We start from the raw sequence: 25,919 nt of genomic DNA on the forward strand, positions 1-25,919 counted from the left end.
AGAACCAGGGGACATCCACTAAAATTGAGTGTTGGGCGGGTTAGGACAGACAAAAGAAAATATTTCTTTACTCAGCGTGTGGTCAGTCTGTGGAACTCCTTGCCACAGGATGTGGTGCTGGCATCTAGCCTAGACGCCTTTAAATGGGGATTGGACAAGTTTCTGGAGGAAAAATCCATTATGAGGTACAAGCCATGATGTGTATGCGCAACCTCCTGATTTTAGAAATGGGTTATGTCAGAATGCCAGATGCAAGGGATGCCAGGATGAGGTCTCTTGTTATCTGGTGTGCTCCCTGGGGCATTTGGTGGGCCGCTGTGTGATACAGGAAGCTGGACTAGATGGGCCTATGGCCTGATCCAGTGGGGCTGTTCTTATGTTCTTAATGTTCACAAGGGTAAGGTGGCAGAGGATGCCAAAATTCCAATGCAATGGAAGAGGCAAAACTCACTGAAAACATTTTCAGCATCACAATTCGCATTCTCAAACAGTGTTTCAGTCAAAACGTGAACGATCTATAAGAATTCATTAATTTTTCCAGATCCTAAAGTGATACTCAGGTTTCTTTAAATCACCCTGTGTCTATGCAAGCTTACCTTTGATTGCAGCAGGCACCCGGAAAAGGCCAGTGTCCTATTTCCACTTCCAAAAACAGACACAGCAGGTTTGGAAAGTCATTCTGGAGCTATAACTTCTTAAGCTTTGCCATGAATGCCCAAAAATGGCAAGAAAATGAGAGACTATGAGAAGCCACTGGAGATATCTATGGTTCCATTTCAGTCATATCCATTTCCATTTCAGTCATATCCTCCTACACTTTTATATTCTTCTGTTCAAAAATATCTAGTAAGGATAAATATGCAATATTACAACATGCATATGCTCTGTACTATGAGAGTATCACTGACTTCATATGCACTATGGAAGTTAAACCAAGTGTTCTGTTTTTGATCTGAAGTTTGGTAGAGGGGCTTGCTATTCAGTTAAGGAAAAAATACTGTAGTAGTGCAATATTTCACAATTACTGGTGGAATGCACTGCTTGCTTTTGAAGTAAACAGACCTCTTCCTCAGGCAAAACAAAAAAGGCATCTCTTTCCTCAGTTAATTTCCCATGATTTTTACCAGTTTAAGCTGACAGTGGTCTCACACTCACACCTCCAAAAAGTCAATTAGCATTTCAATTAAAATACATGATGCAAAAGGTTATTAAGCATCATAATGTATTTGACCAGGATTGTATGTGGTTAATTTGTAACAAGGCAAAATTGCTCAATGACTACACATATTTAAGTTTTAGCCTAGCAAATGTTTCTTCAAATCAGCAAAATTAACCCATGTCACAGCATATGCAAAGATGTTTAAATTGGTTTTGGGGGGAAAAAACAGATTTTTAAAAACATAAAAGCTATTCTTCTGGATCAGATTAACTGTCAATCCAATGCAACACCTTGTCATCATTGGTCAGCAGCAGATGCCTTAGAGGGGAGGGGAAGAGGACAGAGCAACAACATACTTTCATCTTTATTATTATAATGGATAATTTGTATTTTAAAATTCTGGTGTTCCATCCAGACTTCTAGAAGTATGTTCTTGTAACATTCCTACTTCACGTAATATGCAATTTGGAAGATTCACTTTTTATTCTATGGCTGTTGTATTTTTTTAGCCTGCTCTAATGAAAACAAGAACCAATTTATGGTGGATTCCTATAGGCTATTACCGTACAACATTTTAAATTTATATTGTCCATTATGTATTCAGCATTTCATTTACATCATTGCATTCAAAATGTTTGCAAGTCTTGAGACTGCCTGAGCAGGAAGAGGTTCTTCTCTGTTTTCTCCTTTAACGAAGAATGTGTATATCAATTACTTTATGTTCCTTTTCTCAAGGTACTCCGTACCTGTAAGCTTCAGAAAATTAAGCTGATATTTCTAGGCAACAGTGATGTCAAGAGCTCAGCCTCAAACTGTAACGATTTTTTTTGTCAAAACTATATAAACGTGGAGGGCATTTTACTTATTTATATTCCGTAATTATATCATACTGATGTGCCTAAACAGCTTTGCCATAACAGAATCGCATCAATTGGTTTAGTTTTTTGAAAAATTCCAATCTGCACCCTCCCACACAAACATTTGACCGTAATGCGGGGAATTAAGAACATATAAGCAACATACGTATTCACAGATATGGTTTAGAAACATATTTATTCCATTACCCAGAGGGGAGCAAATAAGTTTTATCAAGCTAGAAAATACTCTGCTTAGACAATTTGAGACATGTTTATCATTTGTGACAAAGACAGTTTGAAAACTAATGCAAGAATAAATTGTTACAAAAATCAGACAATTCATATGGGATGGTGCACTGAATCACTACCTTAAAATGGTACTTGTTTAAGTTATGAATGTTTCACTTTACATTATTTCGATTTTGTGTAAGAAATATACAAGGGTGGCTGTAACTGCTTTTTCCCTCTTTACTGTGAGTAAAGACTTGCTGTAATTTACTAGTTAAGCTTATTGTCAACATAATCAATACTTTGAAAGACTCTCTTTTAATGGAATAGCGCCAGCAAAAATTGGTAAATTACTTTAAAAATCCAGTTGAAATAATGTGTATATGTGACTCATAACAAATGCTGATGCCAGCATAAACAGAATGATTCTTTTTTTCACAAATCCAAATATGTTGCATCAGTCTTAAAAATATGAATTCTACTTGTAAAGATAACCATTGCAAGCAGTAACGCTGATTGGTTTAATATTATGGGACAGTAACTGACGGAAATAGAAAAAGAGTCATATCACAGGAAGACTGATCTACATCAAAGAATTATCAGTAACTTAAAAACTAATACTGTATCTACTCCACAGAGGTCAGAGCAGGTAGTTTAGGCATAAATCCAGTAACCCTATTGAGAAGTCTCATTTCAAGACAACTCTACAAATTTCAAAATACCTACTGCTGGTTCCAATGCAACTCTGCAGTTATGCAGATAATTTTCTAAATAGCAAGATAGTCACCTGTCTCTATTTACATTCTTGAAAATTTTAGGGTTTGGTCAAAACCTTAACAGAAAGTTTGTTATATCCAATGTTCCCAGGACATCCAACACACTTTACAAGTTTACTACAGATAAGGTAGAAGTTCTGGAAAGAACATTTATAGGTAGAACGTTTATTTCATATTTATGCCCCACTTCTAAAATAAAGTGTCAAAATGGATTACAAACCAACATTAATGCACACATACATATAATAAAAGTGAACAGTGGCAATTTAAAATAGTATCCTTCTCCAAGAGTCACAAGATAAAGCAAAAAAATCCCAAGTGGCTTCTGCCCTCCCCTGGACTTTTTCATCAAATAAAACTGTTGTGGATGACAGCAGACTAACAAGTTGTGATGACCCTTTCCTTCGCCCTACCCCATGCTAAATAAAGGATAAAGGAGACTATAAGATAAATACCAGAAAATTTAAGTGGATTCAAAAGTTTAAACAAGAGCCAACATTTATTTTAAAAAATTTCTATTCTGACTTTGCAACATTATGGGAGCTCATGATGATGCACCAAACAATATAATAAAACAGATCAATAAATAACTAAAGCAAAAACAAACACATCAGCGATATAAAAAATAAAAAGCCTGGTGCAACAATCAACACATGCCAACACAGATTTTGCTGCCTTAGACCTATTCCTGAATACATTTAGAGCGCTTACTCCCAAAATGGCATCCATTTTGCTCTATCACATCTAGTTTTGGAGATACGACTTAACCTCATTAGTGAATTGTTCAAGCAGCTTCCTCATGAGGAAGCCTATGCCATGGCTTCCTCATGAGGAAGCTACCCAAGCCATTCACTAATGAGACTATGCCGTATCTTCAAAACTAGACTAGATAATCGTCATTATGATAATGATGGCATAATGATGGTTTATTGGCATAATATACAACAAACATATAAAAAACCACGAACAGTTTTTTAAAAGCCACCCTTCCTTTACAATTTTGTTTGTCCGTGTCCTCTTAATAATTAAATTCAATAAAAATGCCACTTTTACAGAAAGATCTTCATTATACCTTGAAAGGATTAAACCAAAATTTTTTCTGAATCAGCCCAACACAGCCTGCCATTGAGAAGACCCAACCACACCTATGGGGCAAGCACATATTTTACCTCCAGAGGAATTTCTCTGAATCTACCATATAGCACCTCAGAGGGCATAGTGTTACTTCTTGCAAGGGCAAAAGCTCTACACTCTTTAGAGCATTTTAAAAAGTATTTAGCTATATGCCCACAACTAACTGGGAGATAAAAGTGTAAGGGTGAGCAAATCTTATTGGCAGCACTCAGCAAATCTTGTTGTTCAATATCTAATAACCTACGTTTAATCACATGGTAAGCTTTCTCCAAACTGAGTAAGCCAATAAAATCCAAATCAAGGCCCATAGTTTTAATTTTCTGTTTCAAAAAGGAGCATCTCCCTAGAAGGCTCCAGTGTTTGTAAGAGACAGAAAAGCAGGCTCTTCAGACCATGAATTTTAAGACAATATTTAAGGAATCTTAACCAGGTCACTGACTCCAGCCGAAACAGCCAGGCTTCTAGGCAGAGCACCGCGTAAGGTGCACAATTCGGCATACAAAGGATTTTACGTAGACACATGCTCTGGATCTACTCCATAGAGTGATCCCAAGCACTCATCCAAATTGGAACTCTGTATAAAATTTGTGGAATAATTTTCGTCTAAGTATCTCAAGGGCTGCTGGAACGCAAGAATTACTTCTATAACAGAAAAAATGAATAGTTGCTTCGGCTGTGTTTTTGGCATTGTCACTAACAGCTATGCACTGGGGAATCCAAGAAAGTTTATAATGAAAAAACTCCTAGTTACTTAAATTGGTTCACTTGTTCTATTTTATTACCTCCAATATTCCAATTTAAATAGTTTCCTAGATTTACCAAACACCAGCATTTTTGACATTATAATTGAGTTGGAAGTTATTCCTTTTTTAAATATAACACCCAGTTTGACAGAAGCTGTTACAACCCAATACATGTCCTGGAAAGAACAGGTGCGTTGTCAACATAGAGCAAAAGGAGAACAAAGAGATCCCAATCTGGGGCCACGGCTGTCAACCTCTGCCAGATTGGGGGGGGGGGGCGCTAAATCATTTAAAAATAGGTTAAAAAGAAGGCGAAAGAATGCAGCCCTGTTTAACCCCAGAATTTGTTGGAAATTATTCTGACAGTTCCCCTCTCAGATACCGTGACCTGACAGGTAGTATTCTCATACAAATTTCTGATTAAGAAAACAAGTTTTCTTTCAATAAATGGATGTAAGAGTTTATTCCAGAAAATGGACCTGCCCACCAAATCTAAGGCAGCCTTGATGCAGATTTTAGAGGCTTAAAATTCTCTTCTCTAGTTTGAGAAAAATAACTGAAATTCGAGCCAAGAGAATGACTGTTGTTCCCCTCAAAAACAGGGCAGGAGGGTCAATATGTCAAAGTGACCTAAAGAAATAATGATTGGCAGAACATGTAGGTCATAACTTTCCCAAAGGGAAAATTCCAGGATCTTGTATAACCAAAGGTGTGGGCCAGGAACATTTTGAGATGCAGAGCAGAATGACCTCCTAATTAGAGCTGGGACCATGCACCAAACCTGTCATAATAGGCCCAGTAAGGAGGTGCAAGTGACATATAGTGTCACATGGGTAGCTTGTTTATTCCACCTTATTTAATGTGATTTTCTGGGTGCGGTTCTTTAAGAAACAGGATGGGAAACTAGAGTGAATATTTGTATCCAAACAGAATCAACTAGCTTATGTAATTCACTTATTATTGTAGAAATAAAGCCTTCAACCCCTTTCAAAAGGTCTGTGACTGTTTGGCATTGCATCAGTAAAAATAATCTGAAAATCTTTCCACCAGCCTTCAGATCTTGCATAAGAACATAAGAACAGCCCCACTGGATCAGGCCATAGGCCCATCTAGTCCAGCTTCCTGTATCTCACAGCGGCCCACCAAATGCCCCAGGGAGCACAGCAGATAACAAGAGACCTCATTCTGGTGCTCTCCCTTGCATCTGCATAACTAAAATTTTTAAAAAGTCACCTATTTTTGAGAGCTATTCTATTATCTTAGCAGTCAAGTGCTTTGATTCATGAACACTAGGTACTAAGAGTTTTCACATCCTGATTGAACAGAAAAACGAGACATTTTAAACTTGACCATTTTTACAGTTACAGAGAAACAGAAACAATTTGTATTTCAGTTAATAATGCTTAGCAAGTAGAATGGTGGCTATATTTGGTAAAGTCTCTTATAACGTGGAAAAGTAATTTTTTTCTGAAGTCAGAGAGAAAGTAAGGATAATTGTAGCAAGGGGGAATGTAAAAGATTACAATCCTGAAGCATAATTTAATCCTTCCTAGGACATCAATTTAAGCAGTAGACCAAAAACCCAATCTAAAATGACTGTCAGAAAAATTACACAGGGGGCAAGAATGAACTGGATCCATGAAGAAGCTAATGCTCTTAATTTCCGTCCTACTATTAAAAAAAAATCTTGACCTCTAAGTCTCAATTCTTGTTGTGAACTAGTAATATATTCTAACAAAAAGACTTGGTTATTTCGAAGTTTCAACTCTCAACTTGATTGTAGAGACCTCCATGCACTATTCTGTTCTGTACAGTACACATTCAGAAAGGGTTAGTTTAATATTTTGCATTGCTAAATCCAACAATATTCAGATTTAAACAGTCACAGTTCATTGATTTCAAGTTCACTTTTAGCAATCATAAGTGAACTTTAAGTGACATTTCCTAGATTAAAAAAAAAGTCACAGAAAGCACACGACCTGTTTTGCAAAAAGACATAACAGCTTATGCAATATGACTTACCTCTTTACACCTCTTTTAGAAGTTACACAAAGTTTTGGAAGCTGAAACACTATTATTTATATTTTAAACTTATACATTAACTGTATTACACACATGGCAACATTAAAATAATGGAGTAGAAAATAAGGTAGTAATCTAGACAGAAAATTAAGAATATTTATATATCTGTTTCAACAAAAAGTTCAAAGCAGATTACAGAGAAAACCAAATAACTGCCCTCATCATTTCATTTTACTTCTGCATTTGATCCTATTTTTCATTAGTTTAATTTTTGTTCTAAACCTTAGAACTTTATGCTTTCAAAACATTATACTCCCTCACCAGATGGGAAAAGGGAAACTACCTGTCTAATTAAAATCTCATACGAACCAACAATATCTAATATCACTTCATCTCACTAAAATCCAGGGGTTTAAAAAATATATAGCAAATACTAAAACATTCAAAGGATTAAAATATTAAATATACTGTATTAAATTTGTGTATAAAACTTCAATAACTATTATGGTTTTCAGTTTTTGTTTTTATTTGGTTTCTGCTCTTTTTTTATTGTGATGTAGACTGCTCTAAACCCTTGGGAAAAGCAGTATAGAAACATTTCAATAAATAAAAAAAATACCACTCCACAACAAAATTAACAATTCATAGCAAGACAATAAAATTGAATAAAATCATACATACTCTATAAACACAAATAGACAGAAGCGAGGATTAAAGCTTCTTCAAAAATTTAGCTCAAGGTGTAAAAGCTAGCACAGAGGATGCCAGGCAGATTCCGCTCAGAAGGCAGTTCTACAAGTGTGGTGCTCTTGTGAGAAGACTCTAGATCAGGGGTGTCAAGATGCGACCCGTGGGCCAGATGTGGCCCCTGGAAGCAATTTCGCTAGTCCCTGTTATAATTGGGCTCTCCCAGCATAGTAATTGGACTCATATCTTGAAGACTGCAATTCCTCATATCAAGATTTGCACATTTTCTCTTCTCTCATTTGCAGCTAATGAGTTTCTATGTGAGAACGAAGTGCTTATTTCTGGCCATCACCTGCTTAATGATGTTACTTACTGCCTAACAATGTCACTTCCAGTCCTCAGCAGGCACTATGAATGCTATTCGGCTTCCTGTATGAAACATTTTGACATCCCTGCTCCAAATCTTATGCAATGCTTAGATGGGATGGGCCCTCTAAAGAAAACCTGGCAATATCAGTGCACAAAGGGAAATACATGAGAAGCAGTACTCCTTCAGATAGGCAAGTGGTAGGCTTTGCAGGGCTTAAAAGGTCTGACTGCACTTTGAACTGATAGAAACAAAGAGACAGTCAATACGAGGCCTATGCCCTGCTAAAATTCCAAGTTGCATTTTGCCACTTCAAAACATGACCTTCAATAGTTAACTCATGCAGAGCCGATTGCATTAATGCAATCTGCAGGCCATTAAAGCATCAATTACAGCACAGGATGAGCAGGACCTGGTCATCCGTGAGAGTGGAGATGAAAAAGGAGTAGTGGCCACAACAGCCAATTATGACTTCAGGAGAACTCCCAAGTTTTAGAGCTGCTTCTTCAAGGGGAATGTAAGCCATCTATAGTGTGCCTTCTCCAATTCCTCAATTTAAAGTCCCATCTACGGCCACTATCCCTGTACTGACAAACTGAGCTTCAAGTTTATCGATTCCCATTTACCCTACTTCAGATTCTAGACAACGATCCAAGGATTTCCCTGCCTCACAAAGATTTAAGGAAAAGGGCATGTAACTGGAGCATGATTAGTATACCAATGACATTGTACTCCGTTCCCCGTTGACTGAGCAGCTTTGTGTAGATGTTTCAAACATATGAGACAGAACAGAACTTTGCACCATCCAACAGAGCATAACATGAGTCCCCAGCATCACCTTTTAAGTCTGATCCAACACAGGAGCAGAAACACTGCAAAGTAGTGCCACATCCTCCTAGAATGCTGAAAAGTCTAGAAGGTGAGTTGCGGAGAGATTCAGGGACAACCAATAGGTCATACTATCATTGTATATCCTTCACCAATGCAGCTAAGGGTATCAGTCCTAAAACCAGGCTTGAAAACAGATTGATATTCTGGACCACTTCAGTCTCATCCAAGAGAATTTGGAGCTCATCTGCTATCATTCGCTCTATCACTTTGCCCCAAAAAGGTATATTCAAGATTGATTAGTAAATTCCTGAATCTGAAAGATCCAAACAGGGTTGCTGTGGGGTTTTTTTTAAAGGAATGGACATATTACACTTCCTTAAGAGAGTTAGTGGCCTCCTCTTTCCTCAAAGGGGAATTAACTACTGTCTGATGTTTCAGCCAGTCTCTCTCGGTTACCTAGAATCAGCCAGAAAGAGAATTAAAGCATGGATGGTTGGCTAGGCTAAGTTAAGAAACTTGTCTAAACATCAGGCTGCAACAACTGAAATTCATTCAAACTGAAGTAATAAAATGGGGCCAACAGTTTCAGATACTGTCAAATGGAAGGGAACGAGATGAGTAAAATAGTAGATATAGGTTTAAACTTGACAGATAACAGTAGATAATAAAGCAGTTGGTATGACCACAACAGACCATGAACACATCACATGGACAAATTCTACCATGTGGCTTCACCATCCTCATTGCCACAGAGTGACATGTGTTTTGTTGTGTTTGGCCTGTTTGAGCCTGTCAAATATTCACTGCAACCACTTTATTGCTGGAAATTTGCCATCATACAAAAAAGCAGTGCACAGCAGTAGGAAATATCATGAGAAGAACTGCAGCAAACACTTTCCAGATTTTGCTGCTTGTCTATTTCTTTAGTATTAAAGTATGTGCATTTTCAATACTTTCCAAAATCAGAAGCCCAAATACAGTGTTCACACATCATAAAACTCTAGTACAGTGTTTCTTGATACTTGATATGGTGTCTGGTGGAACTCACAGGACACCCAGACCCCCACCACCTGGCAAAGAGACCAGCAATGCAACAAACAGCAGTAGGAGACTCAGACTGGCAGGCAGAGCTCTAGCATGTGCTTTCTATCCCCATCTACCCCAAGTCTCTTACTGGTATGTGTTGTGTTGTTTCTGGTTTCCCAATCCGCATGTAACTGGGGATGACAGTGTCACCAGTTACTTCCAGTGGTACTTCCAATAGGTGGACCAAGCAAAGCGATATAGCAGGGGACAAACACTGCTGTTTGAGAAACACTGCTGTGGTAGGAAAACATCCTTACAATGGAAAAGTAATTACCCCAGAACAATGGTTCTCACACATATAGCACTGGGACCCACTTTTTAGAATGAGAATCCATCAGGACCCAATGGAAGTGATGTCATGACCGGAAGTGACATAATCAAGCAGGAAAATTTTTGACAATCCTAGACTGCACTCCTAGCCACACTTACCCAGGAGTAAGTCCCATTGACTATCTGTTAAAAACATATACATAGTAGCCTGTTAAAGTACAGGTCTGTAACATTTCCTCAAATGCAGACACAATACCAGGGCAGCAGCAAGTCTAATATATTAAAAATAAAATATTGAAACAAATGAGGACCCACCTGAAATTGGCTCGCGACCCACCTAGTGGGTTCTGACCCACGGTTTGAGAAACACAGTCCTAGAAAATTCCTCTGCATCTCATTTGATCCAATCAATAAAATCATGCTAGAGAATAATGCACTTGCAGAATAACTTCCAACCTGTACCAACTTCAAAGTACACCAAATGTATATTTAATTAAATCAACGCAATGGTGCTTCTGTTTTAACTTGGATACCAATTTCCTTAAAACAGTGTATTTTAACAATTTGTGCATCTGAAAAAATCATAGAAGTTCACAGGACACATTCTTTTAGTTTTCTCTTACAACAAATTTTAGACGTTCAAAAAACTGAAAAATAGTTCCAAGCCACATTCAAAGGTCATGTTGTACCTAGTATTTTAATATGCTTTACACATCTAATGCATTATAAGTACCTGATTAACGACTTGCATACCTGTGTGCTGTTGAGCAGAATTTTTAAATCGAAATGGTAGTAAGGCTGCAAATTGTACATGAAATGTCACCGAGTCAGAATGCTATCCCAAACTGATTAAACTATGTTTAATCAGCCAGCAAACTAGAAACTGATACTGCAGTTTGAACTGGGTTTGCAAAGACTGTGGTCTGGTAAAATCTGTTGCACACATCATCATTATGGCTGTTGTTGCAGCTATGCAGGATGGTATAACATAGAAATAGTAGTGTAAGACAGATGGATAAGCAAATAAACTTTAAACTAGGGCTTGCCTGTACGCTTTGAAGTTTAGATCATAGTTTCAATTTTGAACAATAGTTACCTGTGATACCTGACTTGCACCAAGACATGTCCAACTTACAACACTGAAGAAAATGTTATCACCCTCACCTCAGAATATAATATTTTTCCAATAGTAGATAAGCAATTCTGATGAAAAGGTGAAACTGAGCGCATACATCAATCAATTAAAACAGAGTATGTGCTCCTACATGTATGCTTCCCATGGCAATTAGTCAATACTGTTTCAGAATGTATCATGTAACCAAAAGAATATTCTAGTCAAAAATCCAGTTTTATTCCAAGAATTTCATTTATGCAGTATGTTGTAATATAGAAACAGTAGTGCAAAAAGGCAAAAAAAGGAATTTTAAGCCAATTGTAAGCTTTCCTATATGTTTTGAAGCTCTGATCATGGGTCTGTTTTTTAAAAAGAAAATTTGATGGCGGTATAATAATCTCTTCACCATGATTAGATTCTTTTAATGTCTAATAGTTCAACAAGATTGAATACATAACACAAGAAACACAGTGATTTGTTTCACACCGTATGTCCCAACTATCCCCAAGATGCATTCATTTGAATGTGAATTGTGACAAGGTATCTAGGTAGGATTCTTGAGATTGTGGCATGCTGAAGAACAGGGTGTAGCAATCATGGAAGTCACCACCAAGAAAATTAAGATGCATCTTAGAAGGCTTGGCTCACATGTTATGTTTTTCATTCAAATGTTTCCAGAGATACTGTATGGACCATCATAAAACTGTAAATTTTAAAGCTTTGTGACTGGCTTCTGTACCTAACAGATCAAACTCACAGCAGCAAGCCAGGAGCAACTACTAATACTGTAACTCCAAAATGCTTGTAGTCCTCCACACAGTTCAGTGTTCTTCAACCTTGGGGTTGGGACCCCAATGGGGGTTCAAAACCTCATTTGTAGGGTTGTGTTCTGGGGAGGAATACTCTGGGAGTCAGAAGTACAGTTACTACACGTCCCCCCAGTCTGATGGGCTTATGGAATAAGTGTGCACAGGACTAGCCTGCTGGTGCTACCACCAGCTCTCGTGCTCCTTCATCTCTGCTTTGGGTTTGCCTGGCCTTGCATGCCGCCTGGCTTAGTATTCCAGCAGCAGAAGGCTCCTAGCCCCTGGGGAAGCAGAGTCAGCAGGCCTGGCTGTACCACAGACTCAACACAGCAAGTGGGGATAGCTATCAGCTCAAGCAGTGTGAGAATGGAGAATGACAGGGGCAGGCTTGGGCAGGTTGAGCCCCAGGAAGGAAGCAGGATGAACGGTGGGTCCCCAGCCTCATTATTTATTTGGGTCATGGCATGAAAAAGGTTGAAGAGCACTGACATAGATCATACAGGAGTACCTGCACCAAACTGGCAGATGCCAGAACAATGCTTGCTGTAACATATGGTTTTGTAATGGCTGTTTGGTCAGCTTTGAAAGAATGGGAAACTGCATTTTTCAAAAATGTTAACTTTACCAAAGATTTTCATCTGGTTGCAATCAGACCAAATGCTTAGGTGCCCAGGCAGAGGAAACTTTCGTTTCAGAGTACAAACCAGCATGTATGTCATATTAGCTGAAACAGATTCTTAAGAGACTAGTTCAGATGAAATCATCCAACCTGCCACCTGCTCACATGAGCAGTGACCGTATGATTAGGACAAGTTCAGATGGTCATGCTGCCAACCGTGCGCTGAATATTTGATGGAGATATTTACATGTACACGCGGCTTTCCTGCAACTCAAAAGAACTCTCAGGCGCGATCTCTGGTCGTGTCCATGAGGTCCTCTGTGGGTTGGAATGCGGATTTGATTATCCACACTTTTTGGCATACACAGGGGTTCCAGGAACAGAATCCCTGCAGATGCTGAGGCATGACCTGTATGATGAAGAACAAAAAGTACTTCCTGAATTATTTCTGGAAGAGACATTGAGTACAGGGGACCCCCATATCTGCGGATCCCATATTCACAGGATCAAGTTCGCAACCCCACTCCCCTCATCTCCGGAGGGTCCTCTAAGCTCAGTAGAGGCTGCAAATGTCCATCCACTGCCTCTGCCAGACTGAGCTCTGCAGCTCAAAACACATTACTTTTGTGTGAAACCAGAAGTGATGTTTTAAATGCCTTATAAGGCATTTAAAACATCACTTCCTATTTTCTCAGTGAAACTAGAAGTTACGTGTTTTGAGCTGCCAAGCTCAGTCTGAGCCCGGCAGAGGCTGTGGATGGATGTCCATGGTCTCTGTTGAGCTCAAAGTTCCTCCAGAGGTGAGGAGAGCCCAGCTCCCAGCTTGGGAGTGGACCATCCAGAGGGTCCAGACCGTGGGGAATGCCTGTATCCAGTTTCAGCTACCTGCAGAGTTCCAGAACGGAACCTCAGCAGATAAGGGGACACATCTGTAGTTCTTTGTCTTTCCTAAATGCTCATGCAACAGCAATATAGCAAAATTAATATGTAATCATCACTTCTTTTTCTTGAAAGAAATATATTAACAGCACTTGAATTCCACTTTGGTAGATTTAGGGAGGTGGGGATGGTAGAGGAAAAGTTTGCAGACAAAATTGCTGGCTTCACTGAGGGGCAATCAGTAGAAAAGCCTGCTAGAGACCCAAACAGAAAAATATTTGTAAACCTTTGTCCAAAAAGCTAAGTAAATAGTACCATCACAATATTGTTCTACATCAGTATAATAGGCATTTTATAAAATTTAAAAATTAACAATTTAAACACTAAGTAGTGCAAACACAAAGACATACACCTCAACTTCTGCAAATCAGTATCACTAAACATACAGAAGTTGTAACTACACTCATGAGTCAAATCTTTTTGCTGATATTGTATACACAGTTCTGTAAACTAGCCTATGGAGTTTCAGGCTAACACCACATCAGTTTCTAATGAAAATGTCTTCTAAAATAGATGACTGCATTTAAATTTAGTCTCTAGTGATGTTTAATTTTTTTTATGTGATCAGTTATTTATGCTTACAAAGCACAATCCTAGGTGTAGTCTGATCAAAGAAGGAAGTATACATTTTAACTTTGTTGACAGGTGATACGAGTTTCTTTGGGGGGGGGCATCAGGAAAAATTATTTTAATCAGGAACAAAAATTACATATTAGTTCTCAAAATAGAAGAATGCTGGAAGTAAGCATAATACAGGATTTCATGCTGTCAATGCTCAAAACTATTCCATTTGAAGGAAGAAAAGGGTTCAATATGTCTCAAAAAAGAAATGCATAAAATGCAATTTACTTTTAAGACTTCACAAGCATTTGTACAACATTATACATCTGGAGTTCACCTACATTATGTTCCTGTTTGTATACTCCAATATAGAAAAAGGAAAATTTGAACTTACCATAAATTTCCTTCTCAGAGGTTCCAGGGTGGGACAGTCTTTACTTCTGGGAAGTACCTCCTCTTGGTTGATATGCAGGGTCCATCAGCAAGAATGACACCAAGGGGAGGGGCTTCCTTATAGTTCCCAGACTGAGCCTGAGACCTGGAAGAAAATCCCTAACCTTCACAAGGATTATAAATAAAAACACAAAAGAAAAAGTATCCAGCACTGCAAGCACACTGAGAGGTGCAGAACTATAGAACACTGAACAGAGCAAACAGAAGAAAATCTCACTGAATTTAATTAAGTGCGGCTGAAAAGTTCAGGCCTTCAAAAAAGGAGAGGCGGTTCCATTGGCTCATCCTTTTGCTTGGCATGTTCTTCAAGGAATTCATACCAGAACACAGGGTTCCTTAGTTTAACATGTTGATACCAAGCACAAAGCAGACCCTCTATGGCTTCCCTGAAAGTATCCCTATGCTGTGCTTGGTTGGAAACAGACACCAAAGTAGTGATACCCAGTCATCTGCCACAACTCACTCTTCATGCATATTTGCCCCACAGTTTCAAGCTATGAGGCTGACAAAACCCCTGAAACAACTATTAGAATGTCCGGCAAGTATTCCTTGTCAGGAGACAACATACCCAGGTAGTTGACCTGGTACCAAAAGCTCCACTTAAGTCTGGATCAGTGTCCAAGTCTAGAATATTCCCATTAGCAACAAAATTTTGTTACAAATGCCACATCTGTTCTCCCTGATGGGAGGATGACAGCACTTTAAAAATGGACTAGTAGAGGCAGGCTTAAATCTCTTTCTCTCCTTCCCTAAATAAGGCCCTAAGAAGGATATTGACTGCGTAGAAAAAACACTAATTTCTCAAAGGCCAAGGTGTTCCATAAAGTGTATAAGAACCTTCATAAATACCCTCAGGGCTGAAGCGAGACTAACTGAAAACTTTCTGCAAAGAAATTATCTGTTCCTGGAGATACATTCCTGAAAGGTCTATAGATGCAACCAACACCTAAATGCTGTTGCTGCTACTGTCACTTCAGGACAGAAAAATGCAGAAATGAATTTCTCATGCAAAGGAATTCTAAAGCCACAAAAGCAATGGTCCCCAAACTTTTTAGCACTGGGACCCACTTTTTAAAATGAAACACTGTTGGGACCCACTTAGCTTTATGAGACTAAAAGAAAATTTCAGTTTTCCCGCTCAAGCCTGTTTTTATCCTTTACTACAGGGGGAGCACCTTCTGGAGTGTCAAGCTGCACGTTCTTCAAATCTGGACTATTCTGGTGGCACCATGCTCCTCTTGGCCTGCGAAATAAACTGAGGCACGTTCACCTACTCATGAGTATATGTGCAGTGCGCCTCAGTTTCACTTTCAATAAGGCAATACATTTTCCTTGTTATCTATCAGCTTGTCAGTTTCACAACCCACCAATAAACAGGCTGTGACCCACTCGTAGGTCCTGTTCCAGTTTGGGAAACACTGCTCATTCTTCAGAGCTCCAGCATTTGCTGGGGCACCCAACCTTGGAATTCAGTAAATGAACTGCTCATTCACTCAACTGCTTTAAAATTCAAACCTCATGTTTGCAACTTCAGAAATATCGTACAGTAATTTGGGTAATACAGAAATAGCAAGGCATATACCTGAGAAGCGGTTTCCTGTACCCTGATCCAAAATTGTCTTGAGGTTACTTTGGTGCAAGGTTTGAAGGCAGTCTCATTTTGAAGTCAGAGACTGAATATTTAAGCATTGTTTCTTTTCTACATAATGGATGAGAAATTTGCTGATGTAGTTATGCTAATAATATAAACGTATTCAGTTTTTTGCAATGAAAAAACATCTTCCTAATTTCCATAAAAACTTCATCTGTGTACAGCCCTGGCAACATATTAAAAAGATGAGACATTCAAGTAAACTACAGCAATACAGCCAAAATCTCTAACAGCCTTTAAAATACTACATCTTCCAGTAACACTGGGAGCCTCTCCTCTATAGGGCTAACCATAGCAAGCACAGCCTTGGCAATACTTTCTGAAGGCCAGAAAGTACTACTACAGCGGAATCTATAATGCGTTCAACTTTATGATAAAATCACTTTTCAAGCGACACTCCAAAGTTAAACAAATACTCACTAGACAAAAAAATTATTCACTTTACAATGACAGTCATCAATAGGATCTTACGGGCAATAGGTAAGTCAAACAATGATGCAAATGCAAGCATTTAGTAGAGTCTGAGCCAATGTAGCACCATTTTTAACATCATGACTATGGGTATAGCAGGAAGGATATGGACTTGAGTTTGAGTTTTATAATTACAACACTGTATAAAGTGATTACCATGGCACCTAAAGAGGGTTACAGGCACCTTTTAGAACACCTGGTAAAAGGAAGTAGCTTAGTTCTGTGGCAGAAACTTCCATTTCTGAGGAACAAATTATCAAAAATTATTGGGTTCATATTACAATATTTTCACAATACAATGTTGTCCCGGGATTACCATGGTAAAGTGACGATCCACTGTAAATTATTTAATATATCTGTATCCCTGAAACTCAAAAGATTAGTTAAGCTTGAATTTTCTTAGGATTCTTAGTGATTTTCTTAGGATAATTCAGATAACCCCCATGGCAGAGATTATGTATACACTCAGTTTCTCTTGGTAAAAATGAAACACACTATCCACCAAATCACAATGACTTTCTTTGGTTTCTGGGATGAACTGTCAGGTTGGACTTTGTCAGTTCCACAGATTTTATCTGTATCCCACTTAAACATACCCCGCCTTTCAGTGGGAAAGAATAAAGATGAGAATTGCTAAAAAGTTGGAAATATTGACTAGTCCTGATAATCTGGTTCAAAGATTTTGTTTTACCCAGAATCCTATCAGAGTTTCCTCCTCAGAAACTTCTTCAGAAACTTCAGAGACTTTAAGGGCAATCCTGTGCATGCCTATTCAGAAATAGTTTTCACGGAGTCCAAGAGGGCTAACTTCCAGGTAAAGGTGTATAGGATTCCAGACTGGAGCATGACATTCTCCCATACATGACTGTGAATTAGGCATAAAAGGTTCACTGAACTGCCTTGCTCTGGAAATTCAACCAATAAACCTTCTTTTATCACGACACTATTTAGTTTAAAGGTCAGCAGTTCCCAGTGTTCCTGATTTAATGCTCAAAAGTTTAATGAACAGAATGGTAAATCTTAAGGAAAAGTGAGAAACCATGTATTCTTTATTATACCATGATCCTGAAGCTGTTGGGTCTGTCTCCAACATGAAACCAGCACCTTGGAAGCAATGCTACTGCTTGTCTCTCAGGAGGGAGGCCAGTTTGATCAGACTGGGATTGCTGTGCCTTGGTACTGTCATTGGGCTTTTGCTGCAATTTAACCTCTGGGCCTCAGAAAGGGAGTTTTTCTGCTTAGCAGAGGAGGGACATAAAGAACTGCTATCTTCCTTTGATTTTATATCTCAAAGCAATTTTCAATCATTGTGGCATGGCACATTAGTGTGCTATAAGAGGTCTACAGGTGTGCCACAGAAATTTGGGGGTCATCACTTATCAGTAAGGCCACTGGGGATATAAGCACCCCACCGGTAGTGCAGTGTGCCTTAACAATTGTTAAAAAAACTGATGGTGTGCCTGGACAACTTTAGTACCTTGTCAGTGTGCCATGAGATGAAAGGTTGAAAACTGCTGCCTCAGAGGCTAGGCCTCATTAATGCTTCGCTCTTACCACATTCCAGCCTTGTGCCTCTTTGGAGAAGTGAAGGAGCTGCTCACTTGGAGAGAAGGGTGAAGCTGGAGTTACCATTTCTCTCCATTTTGTCGGTGCCTCAGAACTATGCCACAGTAGTTACATAACTGAACTTGCTTAACCTCAGTACTGCTGTTTTAGCACTTGCCATATTCCAGCCCCACATCTCATGGCAAGGAGAGCTGCTTGGTCAGGAAAGAGATGAAAAATTGCAATCTTCTCCATTTTGGTCACATATTAGGCTACACAACTACTCTTTGGCATGTTAGTAGTTGCAAAGCTTCACATGTTAGGCTTTATAACTACTCTATGACATTTAATAATCCTTTGCCTCATAAAGGGATAGCTGCTTGTTCACAGAAGGGAGGGGAACAAGAAGCCACCATCTCCTGTTTCATAATATTCATACCTCAGAAACTAAATTTCCATAACGCTGTTTGGCACTTACCACACCCCAACCCTGCATTTCATGAACAGAAGAGGGGGTATGCACAGGAGAAGAGGGAGACAGAGCCGGCATTCTTCTCCAGTGTGCCTGCTCCACTTCTGATGCATCTATGAAAAAAGGCGCCACCACACTGCTAGTAACAGTGGTGAAGTAAAAAGGTGGGAAAGAAAACATCTCATGAAAACCCTTTTAGAGTATGTTGAGAGAAAACGAGTTATAGAAAGTTAGAGCAATATCTTAAGAGTGGTTGGAATCAACCTCTTGAATAATGTTTATGTTATGTCAGCAGTACTTAAACTGTGGGTCATGACCCAGTATTTGGTAGGTCACAAAAACCCAATGCCTAAGCAGGAAATAGAACAGAGCTTTTTCCCCTATTCTCAGGCAGGACGCAAATTGAGCTATTCTTCAAACAGAAAGATAGATGAAGCAGCTATGGAAATTGTAACCTTTGTGAGGGCTGCTGCTATAGATGTACTGTACTCCTCACAAAGCCTGTAACTCCAATTAAGTTCCTTCACCTTTCTTCCTATTTGTAGAACAGCTCTGTTTCCGTGCCATCTCAGAATAGGGAAAACCAGCTCCTTTTTTCCTGTTAAGTTGGCAGGTTTTTTGCGACCCACTGTTTTTCCTCTGTTTGGAAAGGGGGGAAAATAGCTCTGTTTCTGTGCAGCCTCTGCCAATATTTCAGAGGGGAGCTCTTTCTGGCAGCTGCCTCCTGCTGCACAGAATTTTTTTTCTGCAATGCACCAAAAGTTTCTTTAATCTATATATTTGAGGGGGAAAACAGTAGCCCCCACAAAAACATGAGGGTCCCAGTTGGGATATGCCATCCCTTCCTCCCAACAAAAAGCCCTGTATCAATGAAACATGCATAGTATTGTGGGGGGGGGGGAATTATTTGTACCCAAAATGCATACCTGAATGAGAACCGAGTGCTTATTTTTGGTCATTATCAGCTTAATGTTGTTAATGTTTATTGACATCACTTTAGACCAGGGGTGTCCAAAGTTTTGGGCAGGAAGACACTGTGTCGGGGGCCGGGGGGGAACTAATTTACATTTAAAATTTGAATAAATTTACATAAGTTTACATAAATGATTAAAGATGAAACTTATATGAATGAATGAAGGTCTTGCAGTAGCTCAAGCCCTATAAAAGGCCTTGCATAAAGCAAGGCTGGCCTTTCCTTTGCTGCTGCATCACAGATGTTAAACAATAAGCAGTGGAGAGAACCCTCATCCTCAGCTCATGTGAGACGTCAAACAGTTACCCTCACACTGAGAGCAGTTGTGTCGGCCCAGTGTGGGCTCCAACAAATCTCCAGAGGCTCATTGGAGACTGGGGGCTCCCTGGGGGCCGCACTGAGAGGCCTTGAGGGCCGCAAGTGGCCCCAGGGCCGGGGTTTGGGCATCCCTGCTTTAGACCCTAGGTGTTAGATGGGTCCCAGAGACTGTTTTAAAAAGTTGGTTGAAGTGCTAAAAACCTTGGGAACTACTAGGTTATATAGATTTGGCTTGATAATTCCCCTGGGAAGTGCTTCAGAAGGAATTCCAAGGCTTACTGGGGGAAGGGAATTTAGAGCAAGTTTTCCCAAACTTTGCAGCACTGTGATCCACTTCGTCCTCTGTGGTGGGCTGCAACGCTGCTGGTGGTGCTGAAGACCTCTCCTGGTGTAACAACCTACTCTACAGACCTCAGAAGACTCTGTAAGCCACTTCCAGTTTTTGGAGGCAAACAGGGCTTCAGAACCAATCAGGAAATGTTATACCACTACCCTGCCGCTCAGGCAGAGCAAGTGTGGGAGCTGAGGAACCCGATGGACTCTGCTTGACAACCAAGATGAGGAACTTTCTAGAAGGAAAAAGACTGATCCACCCAAGAACCACCAGAAAATAAGACTAGAACTTAAACATTGTTGAGCATCTTTAGAAGCAGGTAATACGTATGTTCAATAATCGCAATGAATAATTTTATCAAAACCAATGCTGTCAAAACCAATATTGCAAGTTACTGTGAATCATTTGATCACAAGTTTATCTACAGCGTTTGCACATCATTGTGTGAATTTATCTCCTATAGTTAGTCAAGATATTACGTAAACCAATAATTCAGCTTTCCCCAAGGTAGCCCATTCTCTCAAGTATTTTGCTGTTTGAGTTTAAACATAACCTCTGAAATGCCACATTGTTCTCAACTAGAATTTAAAGAATTTTTAAAATGAGTAAGGCAGCAATGTAAAAGAGCAAAGAAAAAAATTATATAATACATTCTATACTTAAAGGGGATTTAAAAATCCATTATTCACTCTTTATTCCAAAGTCTATGAATTTTCTTGTTTATAATTCTACATTTTTCATAACTTTCCTGTTTGAAAAGTGTAGTAATGAATAAGGACAGAAAGTAGTAAATTGGTTAAATAACTAGAATATTTCTGGATTAAATTACATCTAGCTTCTATCACACAATGTAGAAGGATGCTTCCGGAAACAAACCAGTTGTGCTGAACATGTGGAGCTACTTGCAGGCATTATGAATTTAGGTTGTAGAACAGTTCTTGTGTTATCTAACTGATCACTTGGCTTTGACTCAAATTACAGCTTTCCCCATGCTATTTTAAAGTGAAAAATGACACTGGAAGTTCATTCCTGAGTGAGTCAGGTGTAAATATTTCAAAAAACTGCAGACAAGCTGGAAAAGAGTTATTGACAATACATTTTTTGCAAACAGTACAGAGATGAGAATTCCCTGAACTAAGCATGTTTTGTATTTTGTCCCATTTTAATCGTTCACAGCATTAATCAAGAGTAAAAATAGCAACCCCCGAACCAATACAGAGGCATTACATCAATTTTAAGTTACTTTATCAATATATCAGACCACTGTCTTACCTTGATAAGTATATGGTCTATAGATAGGATTCTCACCTCCAGATGGTTAAGGTGAGCAATGCCAATTCAGCTCAACTGTTGAATATTTTACTAGATACTGCAAAACCTTATTCCATTCTCAGTATGCCATTACTCAGTAGCTGCTGTTTTCCCCCCATACTGCCAATATGCTTAGAATCATTTGCTTTATATTCCACTCTCCCAGAGGCTCAGAGAATCTTACATCACTTTTTTCTACATGTTAATATCCATTTCCTCAGATTCCCCTTATAAGATGAACACCATTCAGCACTGAAATAATATTATGTAGATGCTCACTAATATTATAAGAAATCTTGCAAGTTGAATATGGAGAGATGAAAAGCTACTAGTATATCAATACTGCAATCATAATGTAGATTTTAAACTCAAGTTCACATTTCATGTTTTAGGTTTTTATACATGGTGTCTGCTTTACTCCATAAAGTTAGGGAACATCTGTACCAAAAGTCAAATTTTCCAACTAAAAATACCAAAACATACTACAGAGAAAACCTTTTGCATATAAAAATATAGTACAAATCACAGCTGTTTCTAAGGTTTATTTGTATCTAATAGCGAACCAGTTTCCTATATACATTTTCTCCCCACACTTGACATTTTGTGGGACGGAAATATCGACACTAGTAATAGCATTCAGTAACTACTTAGGGAAGGAAGTGTCTTGGGAAATACAACTATACTTTAAGAATTTGCTAGAAAGGTCGTTCCAGCCCTATATTGTCAATTAAAAAGACAAATTAAAATATTCTGGTAGAATATTTTAAAAGGGCAAAAACCAGTTAGGTTTTAGAGGAAAGATTTTTTTTCCTTGTATGAAATGAAAGTGATTCATAATCTAGGATTAGAAAACCATAGATTAATATTTACTACTTGAATAGATTTACTACTTGAACAGATTTTTCAAGACTCAAAACGTTTATTTGAAAGTTGAACACTGGATACATTCCGATGACAATCCCACTGCAACTAAGTTTGTACACATTAGTGAGAAGTAACAGATTTCTTAGAGAACTAAAATGGCTTATTTAATGATCTAAAGTTGCACCAATCTCAACATTTTTTCTAGTGTACTTCGAGCTGCATTTTATCTGCATACAATTACAATGGATAAAGCTGTTTTCCACAAAGTAGGCATTATAAAGAAAAAAATAAAATGAATGCTTACAATTAAAATTAAGGACAGTATTCATAACAATGTTTCAAAACCATTTAAATCGATTTGTTTTATGCTTTATTGTAAGCATGTAACTCACAAGTTTCACAGCATGGTCACATTATATTTTGCTGAAGTCACAAACATCTGACGTACAAAACAAAGCGCATTTTTCTGTTCTACACTGACGCTTATAAGTGATTACAAAAAGGTCTACGTTTTACAAAAAAATTCTTTAATGACTACATTAACAATAAAACCGTTTCCAAGGTAATAGTTAAAATTATAAAGGCATAACACCAGATAGTTATTGAATTCTCTCAACAGTATGGAATGAAAATTTCAGTATCTGCGACGCTTGTTAGGTCCTTCAAAGCTGCCCCCTGGGTTTCCTCTACCAAAGCCACCAGGTCCGCTACTGACAGCGCCTACACCACCCATAGATGGTTGAGGAGTTTCAGTGCCTGCCCTACTAACCATAGGTGAACCCATTTGTGGTGGGCCTCCTTGAGGGAATCTCTCCGTATGCTAACACAGAAAATATTAAGTCCATTTTGAATGAGATAGTGTGCGAATTACAATAGGAACAGAAAAAAACCCAAGTGGTGTTTTCATGAAGTTCAGCAGAAAGTCCAGCAGAGTCAGGATGACACATAGAAGGAAGAAAGGAGCAATTAAGTTAGTTATTTAAAAACAAGCTGAAATGTTACCTCACTAATATTGTACCCACAAGTTCATTAAAAGGGCATTCAAAAAGATTCCAAGGTTCAACTAAAACAATTGTGAGTAATACAGTAGGCCCTCCTTATTCATGGGTTCAGCGCTGGCAGATTTGACTCAACATGGGTACCAACCCATGCTGGAGGGCCTCACACAATCTCCCTAATGTGACTGGAAGAATATCTTCCAGTTGCACCCAGGAGGTCCCTCAAGGGCTTTCAGCTGATTTAATTACCCATGGAAATCAGTATCCTCAGGGGCTCCTAGATTCCTGCAGATACTGAGGGCCGACTGTAGTTTCTAAGCTGATCTGAGCTTTCTAAAAAAAGAGTGGGACAGAAGTATAACACATTTTGCAATAAGATTATCTTGTACCAGGCCAGACATATGCCAAAAAATTATGTTGTTTCTTAATGATAAATTACATTTCACTGTGATTTTGGAAACCTATTAGTTCAGTATGTCAGATTGCTAAATAAAAAGCAGAAGTGGCACATTTCAAATTGAAGGATAGAATAAAATCATATAGATACAATATGAACCTAGATTTCTCAAAATAAACAGTCAAAAGTTATTCTCTACCTACACATTCAGCCTCCAGATTTTGCATCCAGGCTGCAATCCTATAGATGTACTTTGGAATAAATCCCATCAAATTCAACACAATTTACTTCTGAGAGCAGATGTGCACATGACTGCACTGTTATACACCTTTTCTTTAAGCATGTTAACTGCTAGTCAAGAGAGAATAAGTACTTTCCAAAATAATGTCCACTAATAGGTAACCATGTACAGGTGGGCCCCATATCTGTGGATCTGGTATCTGTGAATTCAGTTATTCATGGATCCAAAAGCCCCCACATCTATTATATTACTTTATTTTTTCTGTAGTGACTCTGGATGCGCAGGTGTTTCTTGTTTAAACTTGCTTAAACAAAGCAACGTGACATGCCAGCAGCTAACCTGCATGCTACAGAGAGGTTATGGGGAAGCAGGAACTGTCTTGCGTCCTGTTCGTTGCCCGCTAGTGCGCAGGCTGCTTGCCTGCAATCGCACTGCTTCATTTAAGCGAGTCTAGAGCAAGAAACACCTGCGCTTCCAGAGTGACTACAGAAAAATTAAGTTAATATAATGGGCATGTGGGGGGGCACTATTTATATAGTGTGTCCCCATATCCCCTTAACAGCTGCAATAAAATTTCTAATTTCAAGAATTAAGGAAACCAAGTGAGCACATCTGGAAACTTGCATCATCTGGTAGTTATTTAAGCAGACCTTTAATACTTCATATTGAATATTTTTCAAATATGCTCATAACTTACAACTTTGTATTTTGAAACTAACCAGCTATAGAAAAGTATCCCATTTTCAAACATACAATGACAGTTCACTTCTGGAACAGTCTTCAGTTCCTTTCCATAAACAATTCTGAGGACTAGTCTAGAAGAATTAGGAGCAATGCAGATTAAACTAATTCAAATTTGCAGCTAGACCTCAGTTTTCCTTCTTAGAAAACCTCCCATTTCAATGAAATAGATGAAAAACTGACAGTGTTTTTAGGAAGAGGCCACTTTCATTACAGTGGGACCAGCAACAGTCCATGTTCCTAGACTGGTCCTAAAAACTAAAATGGAGCCATAATGTACACACCACTATTTGAGAAATAAAACTTGAACTCTGTATAGGCATCTGCTCTATCATGGACAGCAAAACATGCAAGTGGCTTAAAAAGAGGAGGAGTGCAGAATTGACAGTGCCGAGAAGGGCTTAAGTGCTTCTCTTACATATTACAGGTTACATTTGAGAAAAATAACTGTTTATTCCTTAAGTATCTGAATTGTGTAATTAGATCTAACGTGAACAGGTGCACCAAGTATCCAGTCAGAAAGGAAATTTATGCTCTTGCCCTCTTTTGTATATATTTAGCATGTTATGAGCTAAATATGTTAAAATAATGCAGTCTATCCAAAGATATCTTCACACTATATACAGTTATATCACACAATCATAAATACAAGTTATGTATGTTCATCTGCCCCAATACAAATAAATCTATGAGGTATTCTTTGCCTACAAACATATTCTATCATATTGTTTTTGAAATAACTTTTGATGCATAAGAAAATAGTGAACTAATTGTGCACTCATGGTTATTTTGAACACAAAGCTCACTTGCAATGGTCCAAAGTGTTAAAGTCGACTTAAAATAATTGAATATGTTTTTTTACAATTAATTGGTGTATATAATCCCCAAGTATAACTACACAATTTTTAATATAACTTCAATAGCGATAACAAAACTTTACTGCACAGCGTG

The 25,919-nt window shown here is 38.5% G+C and overlaps 1 protein-coding gene across 4 annotated transcripts in view; it reads right to left on the reverse strand.

Moving 5' to 3' along the window:
* PSPC1 (paraspeckle component 1) overlaps window positions 1–25,919 on the reverse strand; it is a 79,133-nt gene that overhangs the window by 16,397 nt on the left and 36,817 nt on the right. The window contains exon 9 of one of the 4 annotated variants that reach the window (XM_066618726.1): window positions 22,627–23,411. The exons of the other annotated variants lie outside the window; for them this stretch is intronic. Coding sequence (XP_066474823.1) covers window positions 23,226–23,411 — 186 coding nt within the window. The 3' untranslated portion in view covers window positions 22,627–23,225. Of the gene's footprint in view, window positions 1–22,626; window positions 23,412–25,919 lie in introns of those variants that run through there. 4 annotated transcript variants of the gene reach the window in all.

Source organism: Tiliqua scincoides, chromosome 3 (assembly GCF_035046505.1).
Source record: "Tiliqua scincoides isolate rTilSci1 chromosome 3, rTilSci1.hap2, whole genome shotgun sequence".
Lineage (NCBI taxonomy): Eukaryota > Metazoa > Chordata > Lepidosauria > Squamata > Scincidae > Tiliqua > Tiliqua scincoides.